General features: G+C 44.5%; 1 protein-coding gene across 1 annotated transcript in view; it reads right to left on the bottom strand.

The window, feature by feature from the left end:
- Positions 1-3,414: 3,414 nt before the first annotated feature.
- The window catches only part of susd1 (sushi domain containing 1), a 155,655-nt gene continuing 135,503 nt past the window's right edge, over positions 3,415-23,566 (bottom strand). Inside the window, exons 20-22 of the mRNA XM_059973851.1 lie at positions 10,581-10,674; positions 6,803-6,845; positions 3,415-3,821 (exon numbers count right to left, since the gene is read on the bottom strand). Coding sequence (XP_059829834.1) covers positions 6,827-6,845; positions 10,581-10,674 — 113 coding nt within the window. The 3' untranslated portion in view covers positions 3,415-3,821; positions 6,803-6,826. The remainder of the gene's footprint in view (positions 3,822-6,802; positions 6,846-10,580; positions 10,675-23,566) is intronic.

Below are 23,566 nucleotides of genomic sequence, written 5' to 3' on the forward strand. Positions count from 1 at the left end.
CACAGCACCCAAAGCTCTTGGAGCCCAGCACCATCTCGTAATCATAAAAAACACATTTAACAAAGAAAAATGCACCTTCGGTTGGTCCCCAAGAGGCTGCTGCATCCAAACATGCCACCATCTTACCATAAGCACAAGAGATTCTGCTGGAAATCTGGAGCAACACACAAAAAATGGTGGAGGAACTCAGCAGGTCTGGCAGACCCTATGATAGGGAATAAGTGGTCGATAGTTTGGGCCAAGACCCTTCATCAGAGCTGGAAAGGAATGGGGTAGAAGTCAAGATAAGAAGGAGTACAGACTTGTTGGTATTACATGAAACCAGGTGAGGGGGAAGGCGGGTGGGAGGGTGCCAGAGGAGGGAATGAAGTGAGAAGCAGGAGGTGATAGGTGGAGAAGGTAAAAGGCTGAAGAATGAATCTGACAGGAGAGCAGAGTGGACCAGGACCGAAAGGGAAGGAGGAGGTGAACCAGAAGGAGGTGATGGGCAGATAAGAAGAAGAGAAAAGGTAAGCGGGGACCAGAACAGGGAATGGGAAAGCAGAAGGTGGGGGGGGGTGGAGTTAGGAAAATGATTGTTCACGCTATCAGGTTGGAGGCTACCTAGAAGCAGTATAAGGTGTGCTCCTGCGACCTGAAGGTGCCCTCATCATGGTGTAGACTCATGTCGGAATGGGGATGGGAAGTAGAATTAAAGTAGGTGTCTACTGGGAAACTCAGATGGAATGAATTTACGCCGGGTGTCACCGATGTAGAGAAGGGTGCATCCCAGAGCTCTGGATAAAATAGACAACTCTGACGGACTTGTAAGTCAAGTGCCGCCTCACTTGGAAGGAATTTTTGGGGCCCTAATCATGGCGTGGGAGGAAGTGAATGGGCAGGTGTAGTTAGCAGGGATAAGTGCAGGGAGAGAGATAAGTGGGGAAGGACGAGTGGAAAAAGGGATCTCACAGAGAGCGGTCTGTGCGGAAAACAGAAAATGAGGAAATGGGGAGAAGAAGATTTGGTAGGATCCTGTTGAAGACAGCAGAAGTTACGGAGAATGATGTGCTGGATGTGGACACTCAACAGGTGGTAAGTAAGGACAAGGGGAACTCTATCCCAGTTATGGCACTGGGGAGCTGGGATGAGGACAGATGTCTGGGTCATGGAGGAAACCTGGCTGCAGGCAGCATCGATAGTAGAGGAAGGGAAACAAGGTTATTTGAGGAAGAAGGGCATCTCAGATGTTCTGGAATGGACAGCCTCATCCAGAGAACAGACATGGTGGATACAGAGGAATAGAGAAAAAGGAAATAGCTTTTTTGACAAGTGGCAGGGTGAGCAAAGGTGTAGTCAAGATGGCTGTGAAAGTCAGGAGGCTCATCATTGATATCAGTAGACAGTCTGTCCCTAGAGATGGAGACAAGAGAGGTCTAGAAAGAGGAGAGGGTTTCAGGGATGAACAAAGTAAATTTGTGGGCAGGGTGGAAGTCGGAGGCAAAGTTGAAGAAATTGACAAAGTCAGCAACTGCAGGAAGCAGTTGTTGATAAACTGCAGGAAGAGTTTGTGAGCAAAACCAGTGTAACTTGGAACATGGAATGTTCCACATAGCTAGTGCAAAGGCAAACATACCAGAGGCTCATGCAGGTGTCAACGGCTACACATTGGAAATGGAGAATGTAGCAGGAGCCTAAAGAGAAACTGTTGAGGGTGAAGACCGGTTCTGCCAGATAGGTGTTAGAAGGGAACTGGTTATGTCTTATGTACCACGCCACAAGCCTTTGTTTCCAACACATCATTCTCTATAGCGTCTGCCATCTGTAATGGATCCTACCACTAAACACACCTTTCCATACCCCCACCCCATTCTCCGCTTTCCATAGGGACCGCTCTCTGTGTGACTCTCTGCTCATCCCTCCCCACTGATCTCCCTTCTCACAGTTAACCCTGCAAGCATGACGACTGCTACACTTTGCTTTACACCTCCTTCTTCACCACTATTCAGGGCCCCAAACAGTCCTTCCAGGTTGGGTGACATCTAGTGCATCCAATATTTCCAGTGCAGGCTCTGCGATATCAGTGAGACTGATATGTTTTCTAGAGGATTTCCTCACTTTTATTGGGCAAAACTGCTGTAGCTTTGGTAATAAGATAGTTTCCTCTGCACTTTAAATACTTCCTTTTCTTTGAATAAATTATTTTCACAATCCAGACAATTATTTATGAAACCAGACATAGACACAAGGCTGCCTCAACTCACTTCAAGTCAGAGAGTTGTCAGTACGCACCTATAGGTTTAATAGTTACTCTTCGCCTCATGTCTACCTTGAATTTAAACAGAGTCATGAAAACCCAATGCAAGACCAACACATTGGGAAGATGGAGCAGAGTCAGGCCTTTTTGTGATTCAAGGTTGGAAAACAGTAACGGTATGATATAAAAAACAAAAACTCCTATTTGTAAAAGATGTACAAAGCATTGTACAGCCCTCTTAATGCTTCTTGAAGTGTCGTCATTGATGCAAAGTAGGAAATGGACATAGCCAGCTCACACAAGTAACAACTAATGTATCTCTGGAGACAGAGATATGGTATTTACTGATATCTTTTCTAAACCTACTGACTTTCACAGATATCTTGACTATACCTCTTTCCACTCTATCACTTGTAAAAATGTTATTTCCTTTTTTTCATTTCCTCCAACTCCACCTCACCTGTTCTCAGGATGAGGCTTTCCATTCCAGAACATACAAGATGTCCTTCATCTTCAAGGAACTCTGTTTCCCTTCCTCTACTAGGTGTAGCCCTCAGCCACGTCCCTGCAAGCAGGACAAGGGCTGCACCTGGCTCTGCACCTCCTCCCTCACTACCATCTCGGGCCCAAAACAGACCTTCCAGGTGAGACAACACTTCATCTGCAAGACAGTCGGGTCTTCTACCATATCCGGTGCTCCTCTACCTGAAGACCTGACGAAGATTGGGGAACCGTTTCGTCAAGCACCTTTACTCTGTTCACCACAAAATGTGGACTTTCCCAGTGGCCACTGATTTTAATTCCACTTTGGATTTCCATTTTGACATGTCAATCCAAGGGCTCTTCTATTGCCACGCTGAGGCTGGTCTCAGCAACACCTCATATTCTGTCTGGGTAACCTCCAACCTCAAGGCATGAACATTGATTTCTCCAGCTTCTGGTCATTTCTTCTCTCCCCCCACCACCTCCTTTTTTTGTCTTCCCTCTTACCCTCTCTTGACTCCTCACCTACCTATCACCTTCCCCTGATGTCCCTCCTCCTTCCCATTCTCCCATGGTCCACTCTCCTCTCCTATCAGATTTCTTCTTCAACCCTTTACCTTTTCCATCTATCACCTGCCAACTTCTCACTTCACCTTTCCTCCCTCACTCACCTACCTTCCCCCTCACCTGGTTTCAACCACCTCAGACAGGATGTGCAGCTTCCCCTCCCCCACCTTCTTATTTTGGCTTCTTCCCTCTTTCCAGTTCTGATGAAGGGTCTCGGTCCAAAACGTCAAATGTTTATTCCTCTCCATAGGTGCTGCCTAACTTAGCGAGTTTCTCCATCAGTTTGTGTGTGTTGTTCTGGATTTCCAGCACCTACCAAATCTCTTGTGTCAACAACTAGATCATCTGATTTGAAGCTTTGGTTGAAGCTGAGAATTCCCTTGCTCCTTGGAATATTGCAGTGGTCTCTTTCACATGCAGTTGGGAGGACAGTCGAGGCTTCAGTGTAAGATCTCTTCAAACAGTCAACACTTCCAACCATGTATGGTCTCTCAGTTCTGCCCTGATTATCTGATTAGATTTTGTTCTCAAGACTCTGGAATGAAGTTAAGTTAACTTTATTTAGAAACATTATACAAATAAATATGAGCCTTACAATTCTAGCTTGTCCAAAAACTACCAATAATTGAGTACAATTTTGTGAAAAATATAAATACACCTTTAGAAACTAACTGGCAATGATTAGGGGAACAAAATAAAAGTTCAGACCAGCTTGCACATCCTAATTAACGATTTTCCACATTCCTTCCAATGTCTTTTAAACTATATTTACATTGTTTAAACTTTACAGCAAAGGGTCAGCTATTAAATCTAACAGGACTGTGCTGAGAATCAAGCACCTAACTTATTTTACCTGTGTTATATTACACAATACCCTCTATTCCTTTCCCCGACACCTGAACCAATTCCCTGAAAGGACACTTACCCATTTCTAAAGCCGTTCATGGAATCATGGACAGCAGTGGATCAGGGCAACAGAAGCTAATCCATACAGACTGCAACCTAGTTCAGGAGGTTATTCAGTTGTCAGAGTCATACAGAACGTCGCCACAGAAATGGACCCTTTGGCCCATCCAGTCTGTTCCAAACTATTACTCTTCCTAGTCCCATCAACTTGCACCCGAACCACAGTCCTCCATACTCCTTCCATCCATGTACTTATCCAAACTCCTCAAGCTCGCTTTTACCACTTTTACTGGCAGCTTGATCTACATTCTAACACGTACAAACAAGCTGGATGAACTCAGCAGGTCGGGCAGCATCCGTTGAAATAAGCAGTCAACGTTTTGGGCTGAGACCCTTCGTCAGGACTAAAGAAGGAGGGGGCAGGGGCCCCCAGCTTCCCCTCCCACACCCCTTGATCTTTCTTCTGATTGGTTTTTCACCTGGCACCTTCCACCCTCCCCCCACTTTCTTTATGGGGCCCCTGCCCCCTCCTTCTTCAGTCCTGATGAAGGGTCTCGGCCCGCAACATTGACTGTTCCTTTCAACGGATGCTGCCTGGCCTGCTGAGTTCATCCAGCTTGTTTGTACATGTTATTTGACCACAGCATCTACAGTGTACTTTGTGATCTACATTCTCACCACTCTCCGGGAGAAGAAGATCTTCCCCAATCCCCCCCCCCCCCACATCATGCTCCCTTTAAGTGCTTGTGACTTTAGTTCTAATCTCACCCAACCTCAGTGGAAAAAGTCTGCTTGCTTTTACCCTATCTATACCCCTCATAATTTTGTATACCTCTATCAAATCTCTCCTCATTCTTAAGGGAATAAAGTCCTAACCTATTCAGTCTTTCCCAATAGTTCAGGTCCTCAATTCCCAGAAGATAGGATATTTTTAAAAGTTTAAATATCTTGAAGAGATGGGAAAAATGTATTTTTAAAATACTTTACACACCTTTGGGGAGCTCCAAAGACCTTAACAACTAATGAAATACTTTGAGGTATAGCCTCCGTGGTGGAGAAGCAGCAACCATGTTGCCCCAACCAAATGCCTACTAATAACAATGTGGTAATGAACTATTAATTTGCTTCACTTGATAGATTTATTGAGAGATCAATGTTGTCAGGGATCCCTCAGTCTCCTCTTCAAAACAGTGCATTAGGGTCTCCCAGCTTCACCTTACAGGCTAGACAGAAACTCACCGAAATCCTGGGACCTCTGACAGTGTCACATTCCCTCATTCCACATGGGTGAGCTTGTGGACTGTGGTATTACTAACAGGGCTTTGAACACATAACTAGTGCATAGAAGTGTCCCTGACTGCACCTGTGACATGGATTCCATTCTGCCTCTGTAAGGAGTTTGTACATTCTCCAGGTGGTCCAGTTTCCTCCCACATTCCAAAGATGCACGTGTTACTAGGTTAATGAACACACAGCTGTAACTGTGTGGTGTGGGTTCATTGTGCTGGAAGGACCTGTTACTCTGCTGCATCTCCCAATAAATAAATAAAATGTATAAATAACTACACGAAAGTCACATTGCAGGCTTTGCAGCATACTGTACCACTGATCTCAACTCGGGTACATATCACACAAAACATCAGAATTTCCACAGGGCGCTTCATGATATCCTCAACTTTATGCAAGGAAATTATCTTGATAGCATAAAATACAAAGGTAAGCGGAAGGGCAAGCAGTGACATGGAAACAGGGTGTCTTCAGAAGATCTTGAACAGATTAGAAGAATGGGCAAAGGAGATGGAAAACAGTATTAAAAAGTATATGGTCATGCACTTAGGTAGAAGTAGTTAAAGTGTCGACTATTTTCTAAATGGGGGGCAAATTTAGAAATCAGAGGTGCAAAGAGACTTGAGAGTCCTAGTGCGGTTTAAGTTCGTAGTAAGGAAAGCAAAAGCAATGTTAACATTAATTTCAAGAAGACTGAAATATAAAAGCAAGAATGTAATGCTGAGGCTTTATAAGGCATCGGTAAGACTGCACTTGGAGTACTGTGAGCAGTTTTGGTCTTTTTATTAACGAAAGGGTGTGCCGGTGTTGGAGAGGGTCCAGAGGAGGTTCAAGAGAATGATCCTGGGAATGAAAGGGTTAATGAAGGAGGAGTGTTTGATGGCTCTGGGCCTGTACTCACTGGAGTTTAGAAGAATGAAGGGAAATCTCATTGAAATCTATCGAATTCTGAAATAGCTACTGTAGACGGAGTGAATGTGAAGAGGGTGGGAAGGGGGCATTTTCAGTCAACACCAGAGGGCACAGGATCAGCATTCATGAGCATACAACAGATAAGAAGGAATTCCTGTAACCAGAGGTTGTGAATCTGTGGAATTCATTGCCACAGACGGATGCAGAGGCCAAATCATTACATAATACTTAAAGCGGAGTTTGATTTGGCTCCTGATTATCAAGGACATCAAAGGTTACAGAGAGAAAACAGCAGAATGTAGTTGAGGGCTAATAAATCAGCCATGATCAAATGGTGAAACAGACTCGAAATGAATGGCCTAATTCTGCTCCTATGCCTTATGGTCTTAAGATTTTGATTTTCTTACTTACATGTGATATTCGGCATCTCTGCTATTATCCTGTCTTGAAACCCCTGTAAGCAAAAATAAATGAAGTTATTTCTCATCTCCCTCTCAGTTTTATGTGCCATGTGTCCCAAAATATGTACAGACCTCATCAGGATCCAGAAAGTTTCTATTACCGATACCTGGACAAGGTATGTACTACTGGGAGTGGTGATGGAGAGTACTTTAGCAAAAGGAATCGATAATAGCACTTAAGGTATTATATTTATTTCTAATTATTCAGGAAGGTGCTTATAAGAAAATAATGGACAGGAGGGGAAATAACTCTCAGTTTATTTAATCATCTTCAGTGTCTGACTTAACTGTGCAGGCCAGGTATCCCGTCTCCCATCAAGAGCCAATTTATTTTTCCAGAGAAACAACATTCACAGGCCTGCTAATGTTATTTTTATCAAATGGGGATGAATGCATCACATGCTGTGATGTATAGGGTGGTTAGGGAAACAGCAGGAAAATGCATAGAGACTACTGTCCTTCCAGTAATCACTCAGCACAGTCTCAGGACATGTACATTCACTAATATGCAAATAATAAAGCACCTGCTTTTAGTGTTGTTTCTGAACTGTAAAAGTTAACTTCCTGCATGTGTACTTGCTTGAACTTCCATAGCACCTTTCACATCATTTTTCAACATCTCCAAAACCTTTGCAGCCAAAGAAGAGGTAGGTGCTCTAATGCAGGATACCTTGAGGTGCAACGCAGCAAGCTTACTCGTGTGGAAGGCAGTTCAGGGAGGGTTTACGAGACAGGAATTGGAATGGCTGAGTTGGTAAGAAAGCAGAGGCTAGATTTGTTTCTGCTGCAGTTCCGAAGAGAGTGAGGGGAGACTTGATCGAAACAGTTAAGATCCTGAGGGGCCTTCACAGAGTGCAGGTGAAAAGCAACATGTACAAACAAGCTGGAGGAACTCAGCAGGTCGGGCAGCATCCATGGAAGCAAGCAGTCACCGTTTCGGAATGAGACCCTTGGTCAGGATGAAGGGTCTCGGCCCGAAACGTTGACTGCTCGTTTCCACAGTTGCTGCCCGACCTGCTGAGTTCCTCCAGCTTGTTTGTACGCCTTGATTTGACCACAGCATCTGCAGTGTACTTTGTGTTTACTAAGTGAAAAGCATGTTTCCTTCTGTTGGAGAATCCAGAATAAAGGCATCACTATTTGAAAATAAGAAGTTGTTCATGCACATGAGGACAAGGAGATTTCTTTTCTCAGAAGAATTCGCTCTTCAAAGGGCTGGGAAAGCTGAGGCTTTGATTATCTTTTCAGGTGAGATAGATGGATAGATCCTTACAGTGTGAGAGGGTGGAAGGTTACTGGGGAAGACAGCAGTATAATCTATGAACATACAGATGCACGAATACCCTATTCCTGTCCGTAACTCATGTTTGTATGTCACAGACATCATTGTGATGAAGAGCAGACCATCTGATAATCATAAAAAAACTGCAGATGCAGGAAATCCTAAACAAAAGCAGGAAGTGCTGGAATATTCAACTGATCTGGTCACATCTGTGGGAAGTGAAATTGAGCTAATAATCTTCAGAACTTAAATGGAGAACAAAAAGGCTTGTTAAATTACAGGGAGGATGAATGAGATATACATCTGATTGTATAAACCTGGAGTGGCCTTGGGAAAAACCTGAAAACAAGGTTATCTGGTCAATGTAAGACTGGGAACAGTTAGTGAGTGAGAACTTAGACTAAAGAACCTAGACTAAGGAATATGGGAGTATGCATTATCTACCTGTAATATTAGTTTATTTTTTATATCCTTCCCTTTTACCCCCTCTGGGAGTGGAGGAGATGCTCAGACTGAACTGCCAGATATGTCCTCCTGCTCTGCATTTCACATCTACCACATTCTTTTGTCTAAACCTGCTGAGTATTTCTAAATGTAACCCCCTGGCTCGCCTCAGGCTCACTCGGCTCGCTTCCGTCTGGGGGAGCAGCCTTCAGCCCCGCCAAACTGGGTAGTCAGCTTGTGTAGACTCTGTGTGATGTCCCCACCATGCCAAATAACAGACAGTACACCATATGTGATTGAATGATTACACTTTGTAGATCTTACTGGAGCTATGTACTTAATAGAGATACAATATAAAAGGATAAGTAAAAGGCGCCAAACTTATCAAAGTCCAGCCACTTCGTGCACAACCGTTGGAGCTCAGTTAACGAAGTCTTCTTGCCACCATTCGATCCCATCCGACCTCCTCGACCCGCCGCCTGGGACCAACAATGGTGGTCGACCAGATGCCCCACACGAATCTGTCCTCGTCTCCTCTCCTCGCCAAAAACCCTGGCCCTGGGACCCCCTGCTCAGGGTCTGTTACATCACCCAGCTTACAACATCGCGCCTTCTCCCTCTAAACTCCTCGCGCCGTCTCCCCCAAAGTCCGCACTAGCTTACAGACACACAAGAAAGAATAACCTCTATCCCAATTGGTTAACAAACGAATACAATTCTCGTTATCAGTAATTATAACCCAAACAAGCCTGCGAGAGAAAGCACTCTCTCACCAGTTAGCATAACAAAGAAGCATTTTTACTTTTAACAAACAAAGAAGCCATTTTGATTAACACACGCGGTAACACAAAGAAGAAACCCCCTTAGATAATTCAGGGAACAACACACACAAAATGCTGGTGGGACACAGCAGATCAGACAGCATCTATAAGGAGAAGCACTGTTGATGTTTTGGGCCGAGACCCTTCGTCAGGACTAATTGAAAGGAAAGATAGTAAGAGATTTGAAAGTAGTGGGGGGAGGGAGAAATGCGAAATGATAGGAGAAGACCGGAGGGGGTGAGATGAAGCTAAGAGCTGGAAAGGTGATTGGCGAAAGTGATACCAAGCTGGAGAAGGGAAAGGATCAACAGTGGCCGTGCCTCTGGCACAGAGTCTGGCCCTGTGACTCAGATGGATAGGGAAAGGAACAGGATGGCAGCAGTGATAGGGGACTCTATAGTTAGGGGTCAGATAGGTGATTCTATAGATGCAGGAAAGAAATGCGGATGGTATTTGCCTCCCAGGTGCCAGGTCCAGGATGTTTCTGATGGCGTCCACGATATCTTGAAGTGGGAAGGAGAACAGCCAGAGGTCGTGGTACATATTGGTACCAACGACATAGATAGGAAAAGGGAGGAGGTCCTGAAAAAAGACTACAGGGAGTTAGGAAAGCAGTTGAGGACCTCAAAGGTGGTAGGAGAGGGAGAGGGGGAGAGAGCAAAAACAAATGCTCAGTAAAGTATTTAGACTAAGGGGAAGTGGAGAAGGAAATTCAGGTTGATGGAGGCAGGGCAAACAACAGCAAAGAGGCAGAGGCTGGACAGGCATAGCAGTTTTGCAGGGTGTTCACGTTCCCGTAGGTTACAAGTGATAAAGAGGGGTGAGTACAGGAAGAGATCTGACGTCCATACATTGGACAGAAGCCTTTCTAGGTAAGTGATCTCACAGATTTATCATCTGCAGTTACACAGTTTGTTTACAGATCCCGTGTACACTTACTGTTCTATAGATTTGCTCAGTATGCCCACAGTAAAAGAAGAGTTGCATGTGGAGACATGTGTGTACTCTGGTAATAAACTTTGAATGTGGAACTGGCTCACCATAGGAAATGGAGCAGCACAAAAGATGGGAAGACAAGAATGCATTGCTGTAATCCGCTTTAACAATATCAAAAGCAACAGGCAAGAAAAGGCAGAGTCCAAACCAGCTGACATTGGCTCCGATGGAATGCCTTTACCTACCACGCCATGGAATAGCCGAGAAGCAGAATGAATCCAACCATTCCCAAAGAACCCAGTCCCAAAACCGTCATTGTCTGCACATTGTTTGATGAGCCTGTACAAACAAAATAATTACAGTGACAGAAACAGAGTGAATAACCAGCACTGAATGCAACTCATGTGATGTCTAAAAATACCATTTTACACAAAATCCACTGCATTCTGTTAAACCCAAGTAAGGCCGGGATTAGGAAAGAACAAATTACTTTGATATAATCCCTTCATGTGTTAGAATGTCTCAGGCCATTTCACAGAAGGGTCAGCAAACAAAATGTGATATGATGATGTTAAGGCAGATCACCTAAAGACCAATAGGGGAGTAATTTTGGAAGAAACATCTTAATGGAAGACAGAGGGTTTAGGGTAAGCTGAAGGCTTGGGATCAAGGGGAAAGAATTTGACTGCTATTTGCAGAAGACTTCCTAAATCTCTACATAATGTTCTCCTGAATGACTGATCTTGCTGTCTCAGTAAAGATGCCAACATAATCAAAAAGCTCACACATCCCTAGGTATCCTCTCTTCTCTCCCTCCCTTTAGGCAAAAGATATAAAAGCCTGAAAGCACATAATCCAGGGTCAAAGACAGCTTCTATCCCACTAAATGAAGATTATTGAAGTGTCCATAAGACATAGGAGCAGAATTAGGCCATTGGGCCATTTGGGTCTTCTCTGCCATTTTATCATGGCTGATTTGTTATCTTTCTCAACCCCATTCTCCTGCATTCTCCCCATAACCTTTGATGCTCTAACTAATCAAGAACCTACCAACCTCCACGTTAAATACATCAAATCACTTGGCCTCTTCTGCTGTCTCTGGCAATGAGTTCCACAGATTCACCACCCTCTGGCTAAAGAAATTCCTCCTCATCTCTGTTCTAAATGGACATTCCTCTACCCTGAGGCTACCACTACAGGAAACCTCCTCTCCACATCCACTCTATCAAGACCTTTCACATTCAATAGGTTTCAATTACGTTACCCCTCATTTTTCTGAATTCTAGTGGATACAGGCTCAGGGCCATCATATGCTCTTCTTACGACAAGCCATTCAATTCTGGAATCATTTTTGTGAACCTCTTTTGAACCCTCTCCTGATAAAGGGGCACAGAACTGCTCACAATACTCCAAGTGAGGCCTCACCAGGGCTTTATAAAGCCTCAACATTACATCCTTGTCTGTATATTCTAGTCCTCTTAAAATGAATGCTAACATTGTATTTACCTTCCTCACCACCAACTCAACCTGCAATTTAACCTTTAGAGAATCCTGCACAAGGACTCCAAAGTCACTTTGCTCATTAGATTTTTGAATTTTCTCTACATTTAGAAAATAGTCTACCCTTTCATTTCCTCTACCTAAGTGCATGGCCATACACTTCCCAACACTGTATTTCATCTGCCGCTTCTTTGCCAATTCTCCTAATCCAAGTCCTTCTGCAGCCTCTCCACTTCCTCAGAACTACCTGCCCCTCTACCTATCTTTGTATCATGCAAAAACTTTGCAACAAAGTTGTCAATTCCATCATCCAAATCATTGACATATAACATAAAAAGAAGCTGTCCCAACACAGACCCATGTGTTACACCACTAGTCACCAGCGGCCAACCAGAAAAGGCTCCTTTCATTCCCACTCTTTGCCTCCTGCCAGCCAGCCACTGCTTTATCCATGCCAGAATATGCCTGAACTCTTTCCATTAACGTTTCTTTTCCATTCTGTGTTTTTTGCTCTTTTGTTTTTCTTCTTTGCTGTTTGTGTGAATTGTTCTTTATTTTGCATGCGGGGATGGGATTTGATGCTTTTCTTTTAACAGGTTCTGTGGTTTGTGGCTGTCTATGGGACGACGAATCTCAGGGCTGTATACTGCAGGCATACTTTGATAATAAATGTACTTTGAATAATTGAATCACTGTTAACTGCAACTCAGTTTTGAAGTGGTACATCTCTAGTCAGGTCAATGCCAAGTCAAGAAAGGGTGTTAAATGCAAAGTTGAGATGTTTTTGTTAACTGCAGGGGAAGTGAAAATGGAGTAGGATGGATGAGTAGAGACAGCTCACAGGTTTGCCATGATCTGTTGTGCAGGGTCAGAGCGATAAATAGTCTCCTTCTGTTTCTAATGTTACGTGCTTCTATGTCAATTTTCCTTTGATGGATCAAAATCCTGGATCTCCTTACACAACACTACCACGACTGTGTCTCCACTTCATAGACAGCAGCAATTCAAACAGCCTGCAATTATAGCCCATCCCAAGTTCCCACAAGGAAGGCAGTTTGGAATGGCCAGTGAATTCTGGCTTTGAGACTGATACCCAGATCCTACAAACAGTGCTTTTCCATACAAGAGATGCTGGAAATCCAGAGGAGCATACACAAAATGTTGGAGAAACTCTGCAGGAATAAGCAGTCAACAATTCAGGCCGAGACCCTTATCAGACTGAAAAAGATGGAGGGGGATGCCAGAGTAAGAATGTAGCGGAGGAGAAGGAGTGCAAGCTGACAGGTGATAGGTGAGACCGGATGAGGGGAACGGTGGGTGGGTGACGGAGGAGATAAAATGAAACTAACAGGTGATAGGTGGAAAAGGTAGAGAAAAGGACTGTAGAAGGAATCTGATAGGAGAGAAGAGTGGATCATGGGAGAAATAGAAGGGGTAAGGAAACCAGAGAGAGGTATTAGGAAGGTGAGGAGAAGAGAAGGGGTAACAGGGGAGCCAGAATGGGAGACTGCAAAAAGCTTCTCCACAACTCCCTGGGAAGGTACAGATACAGGAATCTGCAAGACTTTAAGCAAATTTCTTGCAACATGGTGCTAATTATAGTGCACCGGTTGAATTAATTTGCATGCGAGTTTCTAAGCAACCAAAACTTGTCACTGTAGGATTGGTCAAGCAGTGTTGAGACTGTCGCCAAGTCAACTGGATCATTGTATAATCACTAACAAAGCCCTGTCAAGGGTCATGGTAATGTTTTGATAGTGATGTGGTCTATGCCACCTGTGACCCAGTCACCATCCAGACTATGCAGAGGGAAGCTGTAGGATAGGACTTCCTTATCCAGCAAAGGTGAGTGTGTGCCAGGACAAAAGGTGGCAATTGCACCTGGGGGGAATTTGTTGTTGAGTTCCTTTCTGTGTCTTGTGGCACATCAGGCAGCCCCTTTGCCATTTCTTTAGCATTTATTTTTACAAGGCTGAGTAGCTAGCTCAATGCTCAACCCAGCATGGATGGAAAACGTGCAAGGAGCCGGCTGGATTTGAACCTGGGACCACTCGCCTTGAAGTCCAGTATGGATACCACTACACCACTGGTTGGCTTAGGAGGACTTCACCTGCTTGATTACACATATTTCATAACATCCTTGACTCATTTTTCTGAAGAACTATCCCTTCTATCATCATGCAGCATTGCATTAGTTTGTGCAAGAGTTCTGTTTATTAAGTGAACAAATCAGGATTTGGCAAAATATAAACAGAAACTGCCAGAAAGACTCAGCAGATTAGGAGGTATTCATGGAAAGCAAAACGGAGCAAACATTTCAAGTTAGAAGGATCTGCAAACTAACCAATAACTCAGTTCCTCAATCTACAGATGTTGCCCAACCTTCTTGGTATTTCTTGCTTTTCTGCTTACCTATCAAATTTCCAGCATTAGTAGTTTTGATTTGCTACTTACGGGAGGTAAGGCACCAGGCTGACTGGCTCTTTCTCATTAGCCAACAAAGATAACTGGTGTTATCAGAACTCTTAATCACACACCTATCTGCTCTCAAATACCAGCTAGCAATTCAAACATAGGAACAATCACATGTCCCATTGTTACATAACATCTAAATGGTATGTTTAGCCAAGGGTAAAGATTAATTAAAAGGAGAACCTTACTGTGTGTACACTGGCTGTACACACAGCAAAGCAAAAGTACTTTCAAAGTATAGTCAAAATCTTGATCACATTTTAAAACTACTTAATCCCTTGAGAATTTGAAGGTCATGAAAGGCACTGTATAAATGCAAGTTCCCATTTCATACTCAATGAAAACCAAATATGAATCTTGTTTTTTCTGAGGGTGTGATGAATGCTGTTGATTCTGTTCTCTTGTTCAACAGCTCACAAGGACAACTTCATTCATTCACAAGAGCAGCACTTATTGTTCGCACCTAATCAGCCTTGAAAAGTTTGCTGGAGCACTTCAGAGGCAGCTAAGTTCACTTTGCTTCTGGAGATGCAAACAGAGCAGACAGACAGAGTGTAAAAGCAGTAGGTTTCTTCATCCCTCCTATCTTCCTCCTCCCTCACCTTGTCTCACCCATTGCCTTGCAGCTTGTACTCCTTCCCCTCCACCCACTTCCTTATTCTAGCTTCTTCCCCCTTCCTTTCCAGTCCCGATGAAGGGTCTCAGCCCTCTCCATAGATGCTGCCTGACCTGCTGAGTTCCTCCAGCATTTTGAGTGCAATATTCTGGGCATCCAACATACGCAGGATCACGTGCTTAAGATTTCCTTCCTTGAAGGGCATGAGCAAACCAAACAGGTTTTTGCAACATTTCATTTGTTCCACAGCAACCATTAATAGTACTGTATTAGATTTTAAATGTATTGAATTGCTGGAATTTAAATTGTTGTAGTGAAAATCAAACTCCTGGGTCAGGATCACTACACTAAGCACTTGGATGCAAGTCAGCAATTATATTTCCACACTCTATCTGATCCTTCAAGGTTGCCGTTAGTAACTGTTGCATTGACTGTTACCCATACGACAGAGAGTTACCTCTCCCAGTGCTATAGATTATTGCTAAGTACAGGGACAAAGATGCACACAGTCCTGGCCTGAAGGAAGACTCCTGGAATGGCTGATACCCTGACCACCGCTGCCAGGCTGACAAAGCCGGTTTCCAGACCTCACGCTGCAGCCTTGCTACAGTGGTCCCACCATCAGGGAACACAAGGAAAGCACCAATGGCCAACATTTGGTTATATTTGGGTGGCCCTCAGTGCACAAACATGGAAATGCAGGAATCTGGAAACAAGCTGCTGGAAATACCCAGTGGATCCAGCAGTAACCAGGGAGGCAACGGAATGGTCGGTGTTCTAGGCTGAGATCTTGGCATTAGGACATCAGAATCAAAATCAGGTTTAATACTGCCAGCATACCTTATGAAATTAGTTAACTTTGCAGCAGCAGTACAATGCAATATGTGATAAATATAGAAAAAAAACTGGAATTACAGTGAATACACACACACACACAGAGTATAGAAGCAGTGCAAAAAAAAACAAACAGGAATAAAAAATTAGTGAGGTTGTGTTCATGGGTTCAATGTCCATTTAGAAATCAAACGGCAGACAGGAAGAAGCTGTTCTTGAATCATTGAGTGTGTGTCTTCAGACTTCTGTACCTTCTTCCTGTTGGTAACAGTGAGAAGAGGGCATGTCCTGGATGGTGGGGGTCACTGCCTTCCTATGGCACCGCTCCTTGAGGCTAGTACCCATGATGGAGCTGACTATTTTTACAACCTTCTACAATTTTCTTTGGTCCTGTGCGGTAGCTCCCACCCCCCAGACCAGACGGTGATGCAGCCAGTCAGAATGCTCTCCATGGTACACCTGTAGAAGCTTTAGAGTGTTTTAGTTGACAAACCAAACCTCAAACCCCTAATAAGATATAGCCATTGTTTAGCCTTCTTTATAGCTGCATCAATATGCTGTGACAGAGAAAGGATATCAGGAGTGAAAATAAAGAATATTAGGGTGGTACGAATGACAAAGGCCTGTGCCAGCAGTTCAAGGAGCTGTTTCATCAGTTCCACTCTCCGACCTTTCCCCACAGATCTCTAGCCACATGACCTCTGTATGTGGATGCTGCTAATCAGACAGTAATAACTGTGCTTCACTGCTCAGAATTCCTTCTCCGATACAGGAGCAGTCTGAGAAAGAAGAACTGTATTCCTTTCCGCTTAAGGTGGGTGCGGAACAGCAGACAGATGTGGTGAATGTAAACCTTTGCAACAATGCAAACGTTGCTGACTAGGTTTACTGCTTATTTCTCACCAAGTATCGGGGCAAAAATAGGCGCTTTTTGAAGATAGACATAATGACACTGTTTAAAATCTCTTTGCTCAAAGCACAGTGTAGCATCTAAAAACCATACAAGTGCACGCGACTGACGCTGGTTAGGAACCGTTCAGCAACTGCTTCCTGCCCCATTTAAGTGGCATAGTGTCCTAAATGAATGAAGGGAATTTGGGCTATTGTCTCAATTAGTTTTCGTCCTTTAAGAGTTGTCCCAAAGGACAGGCTGCCCCAGCTAACTGATGGCAGAGTTAGCCAGAATCCACTGTATATGGTTTCAATTTTGCTGATTACGTTGGGGAGTTATAATGTCTAAACGCAAGAAGTTGGCCTCCTTAAACAGTGGGAGGATCAACAGAACAATAATGTTAATCTAAAGCTCAACTGGCCTGCCTCCCACTAGTTGCGCCAAGCATCTCTGGAAATAGCTTCCAAATTAACTCCCAGTCAATTCCCAACTGAATTACATTTTTTTCCTCATTGTCTACTACCCCAAAGTACTGTAAGATGATCCTGTACTGAAGTTAGTCATCGCTGGAGCCGAGGAAATAAGACAGCCAATTTGTATTCAGGGAACTCCCAGTGACTGAGCAGAAAATGTTTTAATTAAAAGCTTTATTCAAGATAACACATTCCTCAGGACCACCCTGCTCCAGTTTGAAATAGTACCATGGGATAGTTAAAAACATAGGAAAACCTACAGCACAATACAGGCCCTTCAGCCCACAAAGTTGTGCCCAACGTGTCACTATCTTAGAAATTACTAGGCTTACCTATAGCCCTCTACTTTACTAAGCTCCAATGTACCTTTCTAAAAGTCTCTTAAAAGACCCTATCGTATCTGCCTCCACCATCAATGCCGGCAGCCCATTCCACACACTCACCACTCTGAGTAAAAAGACTTACCCCTGACATCTCCTCTGTACCTACTCCCCAGCAGCTTAAACCTGTGTCCTCTTGTGGCAACCATTTCAGCCCTGGGAAAAAACCTCTGACTATCCACACGATCAATGCCTCTCATTATCTTACACACCTCTATCAGGTCACCTCTCATCCTCTGTCACTCCAAGGAGAAAGGCCAAGTTCACTCAACCTATTCTCATAAGGTATGCTCCCCAATCCAGGCAAAATCCTTGTAAATCTCCTCTGCACCCTTTCTATGGCTTCCACATCCTTCCTGTAGTGAGGCGACCAGAACTGAGCACAGTGCTCCAAGTGGAGTCTGACCAGGGTCCTATACAGCTGCAACATTACCTCTCGACTCCTAAATTCATTTCCACGATTGATGAAGACCAATACACCATTCGCCTTCTTAACTACAGAGTCAACCTGCGCAGCTGCTTTGAGCGTCCTATGGACTTGGACCCCAAGATCCCTCTGATCCTCCACATTGCCAAGAGTCTTACCATTAATTCTGCCATCATATTTGACCTACCAAAATGAACCACCTCACATTTATCTGTGTTGAACTCCATCTGCCACTTCTCAGCCCAGTTTCACATCCAATCAATGTCCCTCTGTAACTTCTGACAGCCCTCCGCACTACCCACAACACCTCCAACCTTTGTGTCATCAGCAAACTTACTAACCCATCCCTCCACTTCCTCATCCAGGTTATTTATAAAAGTCATGAAGACTAGGCAATAGACAATAGACAGTAGGTGTAGGTGTAGGCCATTCAGCCCTTCTAGCAAGCACTGCCATTCACTGTGATCATGGCTGATCATACACAATCAGTACCCCATTCCTGCCCTCTTCCCATATCCCTTGACCCTGCTGTCTATAAGAGCTCTATCTAACTCTCTCTTGAAAGCATCCAGAGACTTGGCCTCCATTGCCTTCTGGGGGACAGCATTCCACATATCCACCACTCTCTGGGTGAAAAAGTTTTTCCGCATCTCTGTTCTAAATGGCCTACCCCTTATTCTTAAACTGTGGCCTCTAGTTCTGGACTCACCCATTAGCGGAAACATGCTTCCTGCCTCCAGCGTGTACAATCCCTTAATAATCTTATAAGTTTCTAGGGGTCCCAGAACAGATCCCTGAGGCACTCCACTGGTGACCAACCTCCATGCAAAACATGACCTGTCTACAACCACTCTGTGCCTTCTGTGGGCAAGCCAGTTCTGGATCCACAAAGCAATGTTACCTTGGGTTCCGTGTCTCCTTAGTTTCTCAATAAGCCTGCCATGTGGTACCTTATCAAATGCCTTGCTGAAATCCATATACACTACATCTACTGCTCTTCCTTCATCAATGTATTTAGTCACATTCCCAAAAAATTCAATCAGGCTTGTAAGGCACGACCTGCCCTTGACAAAGCCATGCTGACTACTACTAATCATATTATGCCTCTCCAAATGTTCATAAATCCTGCCTCTCAGGATCTTCTCCATCAATTTATCAATCACTGAGGTAAGACTCACTGGTCTATAATTTCCTGGCCTATCTCTACTCCCTTTCTTGAACAAAGGAACAACGTTCGCAACCTTCCAATCCTCGGGAACCTCTCCAGTCCCCATTGATGATTCCAAGATCATCACCAGAGGCTCAGCAATCTCCTCCCTCACCTCCCACAGTAGCCTGGGGTACATCTCATCCGGGCCCAGCAACTTATCCAACTTGATGCATTCCAAAAGCTCCAGCACATCCTCTTTCTTAATATCTACATGCTCAAGCTTTTTAGTCTGCTGAAAGTAATCACTACAATCACCAAGATCCACCTCTGCTATTTCCTCCGGTTCCATACACACTTCCCCACTGTCACACTTGATAGTTCTTATTCTTTCACGTCTTATCCTCTTGCTCTTCACATACTTGTAGAATGCCTTAGGGTTTTCCTTAATCCTGCCCGCCAAGGCATGTCCCCCTGGGATTCAGGTGCAACCCGTCCTTTTTGTGCACATCACACCTGCCCCAAAAGAAGTCCCAATGATCCAGAAATCTGAATCCCAGCACCCTGCTCCAATCCTTCAGCCACTCATTTATCCTCCACCTCATCCTATTCCTATTCTCACTGTCGCGTGGCACAGGCAGTAATCCCAAGATTTCTACCTTTGCGGTCCTGCTTCTCAACTTCCTTCCTAACTCCCTGTAGTCTTTTTTCTACCTATGTCATTGGTACCAATATGTACCATGACCTCTGGCTGTTCTCCCTCCCACTGCAGGATATCTTGGGCACGGTCTGAAACATCCCAGACCCTGGCACCTGGGAGGCAAACTACTATCCGAGTTTCTTTCCTGCATCCACAGAATTGCCTGTCTGACCCCCTGACTATAGTCCCCTATCACTACTGCCTTCCTCTTCCCTTCCCTACCCTTCTGAGCCACAGGGCCAGACTCTGTGCCAGAGGCACGGCCACTGCCGTTTCCCCCATGTAAGCTGTGTCCCCCCCCCCAACAGTACTCAAACAGGAGTACTCATGGTCAAGGGGTACAGCCACAGGGGTACTCTCTAGTACCTGACTCTTCCCCTTCCCCCTCCTGAATGTGACCCAATTGTCCGTCTCCCATGGCCTTGGTATGACCACCTACCTGTAACTCCTCTCTATCACCTCCTCATTCTCCCTGACCAGACGAAGGTCATCGAGCTGCAACTCTAGTTCCCTAACTTGGTCCCTCAGGTGATGCAGCTCGACACCTGGTGCAGATATGGCCGTCTGGGATACCGGGAGACTCCAGGACCTCCCACATCTGACACAGAGTACAGAAAACCGGCCTCACATACATATACCCCCTTTCCGCAATTAACACAGTTACCTCACCTCATTACTCTCTAAGCCTGTTGAGCCAAAGCCCTATCACTCTGCCTCCCTCTCTCTCCGCTGCCCGCTGGATACGGCGGTCCTATTTTTAAACCTTTCGCGCTCTACTGACTGATGTCATAATGAAGACAGAAGATGAATCCTTGTTTTGATTGTACTTCTGATGGTTTGCTTGAGAGTGACTACCTACAGGCATCCCACCCTGCAAAAACTCATTTCAGAGAGGTAACTCCCCCATCCCCTGCAACCCCATATCCACCCCCCCCCCCGCCCCCAGTAAACCTCCAAGGGTGTATGTAATACTTTGTTTAGTGATTTTGTCTAATCAGTAAACCAAGTTGGGTTTATGCAGAAAATGTGACATTAAAATATGTACTTATATTATCATGCAGTCGTTTTTATTTATTCTATTACAACTTTAAGCAATTCGACAGGGAGTACATATCTTAACCAATTAATCACTCTTTTTCTGGCAAATGATCATCACAAGCAATAGTCTGTAACTTCCCTTTGGACTTGGAGGCAATTCAAAGTGGCAAAACCAAGGTGAGGCAGCTGGCCTGTTGTCGAGAGCAAGGAAGATCTGAGGATCAATCGATTTAAGAGCCAGGTTGAATGAGAAAGGTTGGATACAGGCCAAATCAAGACAATGGGGTCCAGGCCCCTGAGCACCCAAATGTTTGGATGATGATTTAGACACCGTGCCAAATCGGAAAGGTCTGGCACAGGCTGAATTGAGGTGGCAGGTCCAAGCTCCAGGACATATCAAGGCAAATGAACCCAATTTTTGGATGATGATTTAGGCACCAGGGCAGATTGAAAAGGTCCGGGTTTCAGGGCCCAAGGTGAGGGTCAGGCCAGTTCAGCTTGCTGCTTTACTCTGCATTGAACTAAGGATCCATGGATTGACTGTCTTTGGGGACTTCAGTTCAGAATGTTATGGGCTGGCATTTATTTCTTGCATCATTTGAATTTTTTCTCTCTGTACATTGAATGTTTGATGGTCTTTTTTTGTTAGTGGATTCTTTTGGGTTTTTGTGTTTTGTGGCTGCCTGTAAGGAGACGAATCTCAAGGTTGTGTAATGTACACATCATTTGATACTAAGTGTACTTTGAGCCTGGAGTCAACACTGCAAGCACTGACATTGACTTTGGCTTCCTGGACCACTGCTACTTGTGAGCCTAAAAACTTACTGTAGGTAGCTTCTGTCCATAATTAAAGGGTTTGAGATTCACAGGTCATGCACATCACATAAAATATTGGAAGAACTCAATCGGTCAGGCAGAATCTATGGAGGGAAATGAAGAGTCAATGTTTCAGGCCATTCCCTTGATTAAGACTGAAAAGGAAGTGGGAAAGAAGCCAGAGTAAAATAAAAGAAGGGGCTGGGGCGTACGATCTGGCAAATGAGAGGGGAGAGGCAGGAGGGTGGGCATTTTGTTATCTGTGTGGATCCAGATTTTCTGCATGTGCAGTCCCTCTCATGTCGAAGTTAGGCACGTACCACTGGCTCCTTTATAATAAAATAATAAGGCACTTTAAGAAAGAAAATCAGAGATGATGTTTCTGTCAGCTTTCTTTCTTTTTTTAAACAGTACTGAATTAGAATAACGAGAATGGATCCTGGGTCAGTGATGTGCTCCTCTTGCAAGACGGGAGATCTAGGAGACCTCCAGTGTCCCTGATTGCTACATCTCCGAGAAATGCATCTGAGTGCAGTTCCTTACGGAGTGAGTTAGGGAGCTAGAGCTGGAGCTGGATGACCTTTGGCTCATTCAGGAGAATGACAAGTTGATAGCTAGCAACTGCAGGGAGGCAGTCACATGTAAGCTGCAGAGGTCAGGTGTTTGGGTGACTATCAGGAAAGGGAAAGGGAGTAGGTAGTTAGTGCAGAGTATCCTTGTGGCTCTACTCCTAATTACACGTATACCGCTATTGTTACAGTTGGCATGTGGGGGCTGGGGGGCGGGGAGGGAAAAAACCTACCCAGGGAAGCCACAGAGAACAGGACTCTGACACCGAGTCTGGCCCTATGGCTCAGAAGGGGAGAAGTGGTATGTGACAAGGTATTCAACAGTGAGAGGGTGAGGGGAACAGACAGAAGATTCTGTGGAAGGGAAATTCCCAGATATTATGTTACCCCCCCAGATGCCAGGGTCAGGGAAGTCTCGGATTGGGTCCACATCATTCTAAAGTAGGAGGGTGAGCAGCTAGAAGTCATGGTACATATTGATACCAACAGCATAGGCAGGAAAAGGGAAGAGGTCCTGAAGAACGAATATAGGGAACTTCGTAGGTAGGAAGCTAAGAAGCAGGACCTCACAGGAAGTCATTTCCCACAAAGCACCTGTGAGAGTAAGAATAGGGTGATTTGGTAGGTGAAATTGTGGCTGAGGAAATGGTGCAAGGATCAGGGTTTCAGATTTGTGGAAATTTGGGGTCTCTTGTGGGAAACGTATGACTTGTACAAAAGAGACAGGTTAAAGCGAACTCAAGAGGGATCAATATCCTTCTGGATAGGTTTACTGGAGTTGTCGGGGAGGGTTTAAAGTAGTTTGGAAGAGGGATGTGATAATCGAAGAATGCTGAAGTTGGTGTAAAGGTAGATGCAGCATGTAGAGAGATAGTAAAGAAGAGTTAGCAGTTGACAGGGCATAATATCATTTAGTTAGATAGGTTGAAATGTTTATTTTCATATGAGAAATATCAGGAACAAGAGTGATGAACTTAGAGGATGGTCCAACACATCGAACTATGACGTTGGGGCCTCTGCAGAGACTTGGCTGTCGCAAGAGCAGGAATGGCCGCTGTATGTTCCAGGGTTTAGATGTTTCAAATGGGACAGGGAGAGGGACAAAAGAGGTGGGGGAATGGCAATGATAATGAGGGATGGTATTTCAGCTGCAAAAAGAGAGGTCGTGGAAAGATTGTCTACGGAGTTAGTGTGGGTGGGAGTCAGAAAGAGGAAGGGAATGATCACTCTATTGGGATATTCCTACTGCAACAGAGACACTGAGGAGCACATCAGGAAACAGATTTTGGAAAGGTGCAGAATAACAGATATGTTGACATGAGTGATTTCGAATTTCTTAATATTGATTGCCCCTTCCTTGATGCAAA

Source organism: Hypanus sabinus, chromosome 7 (assembly GCF_030144855.1).
Source record: "Hypanus sabinus isolate sHypSab1 chromosome 7, sHypSab1.hap1, whole genome shotgun sequence".
NCBI classification, from domain to species: Eukaryota; Metazoa; Chordata; class Chondrichthyes; order Myliobatiformes; family Dasyatidae; genus Hypanus; species Hypanus sabinus.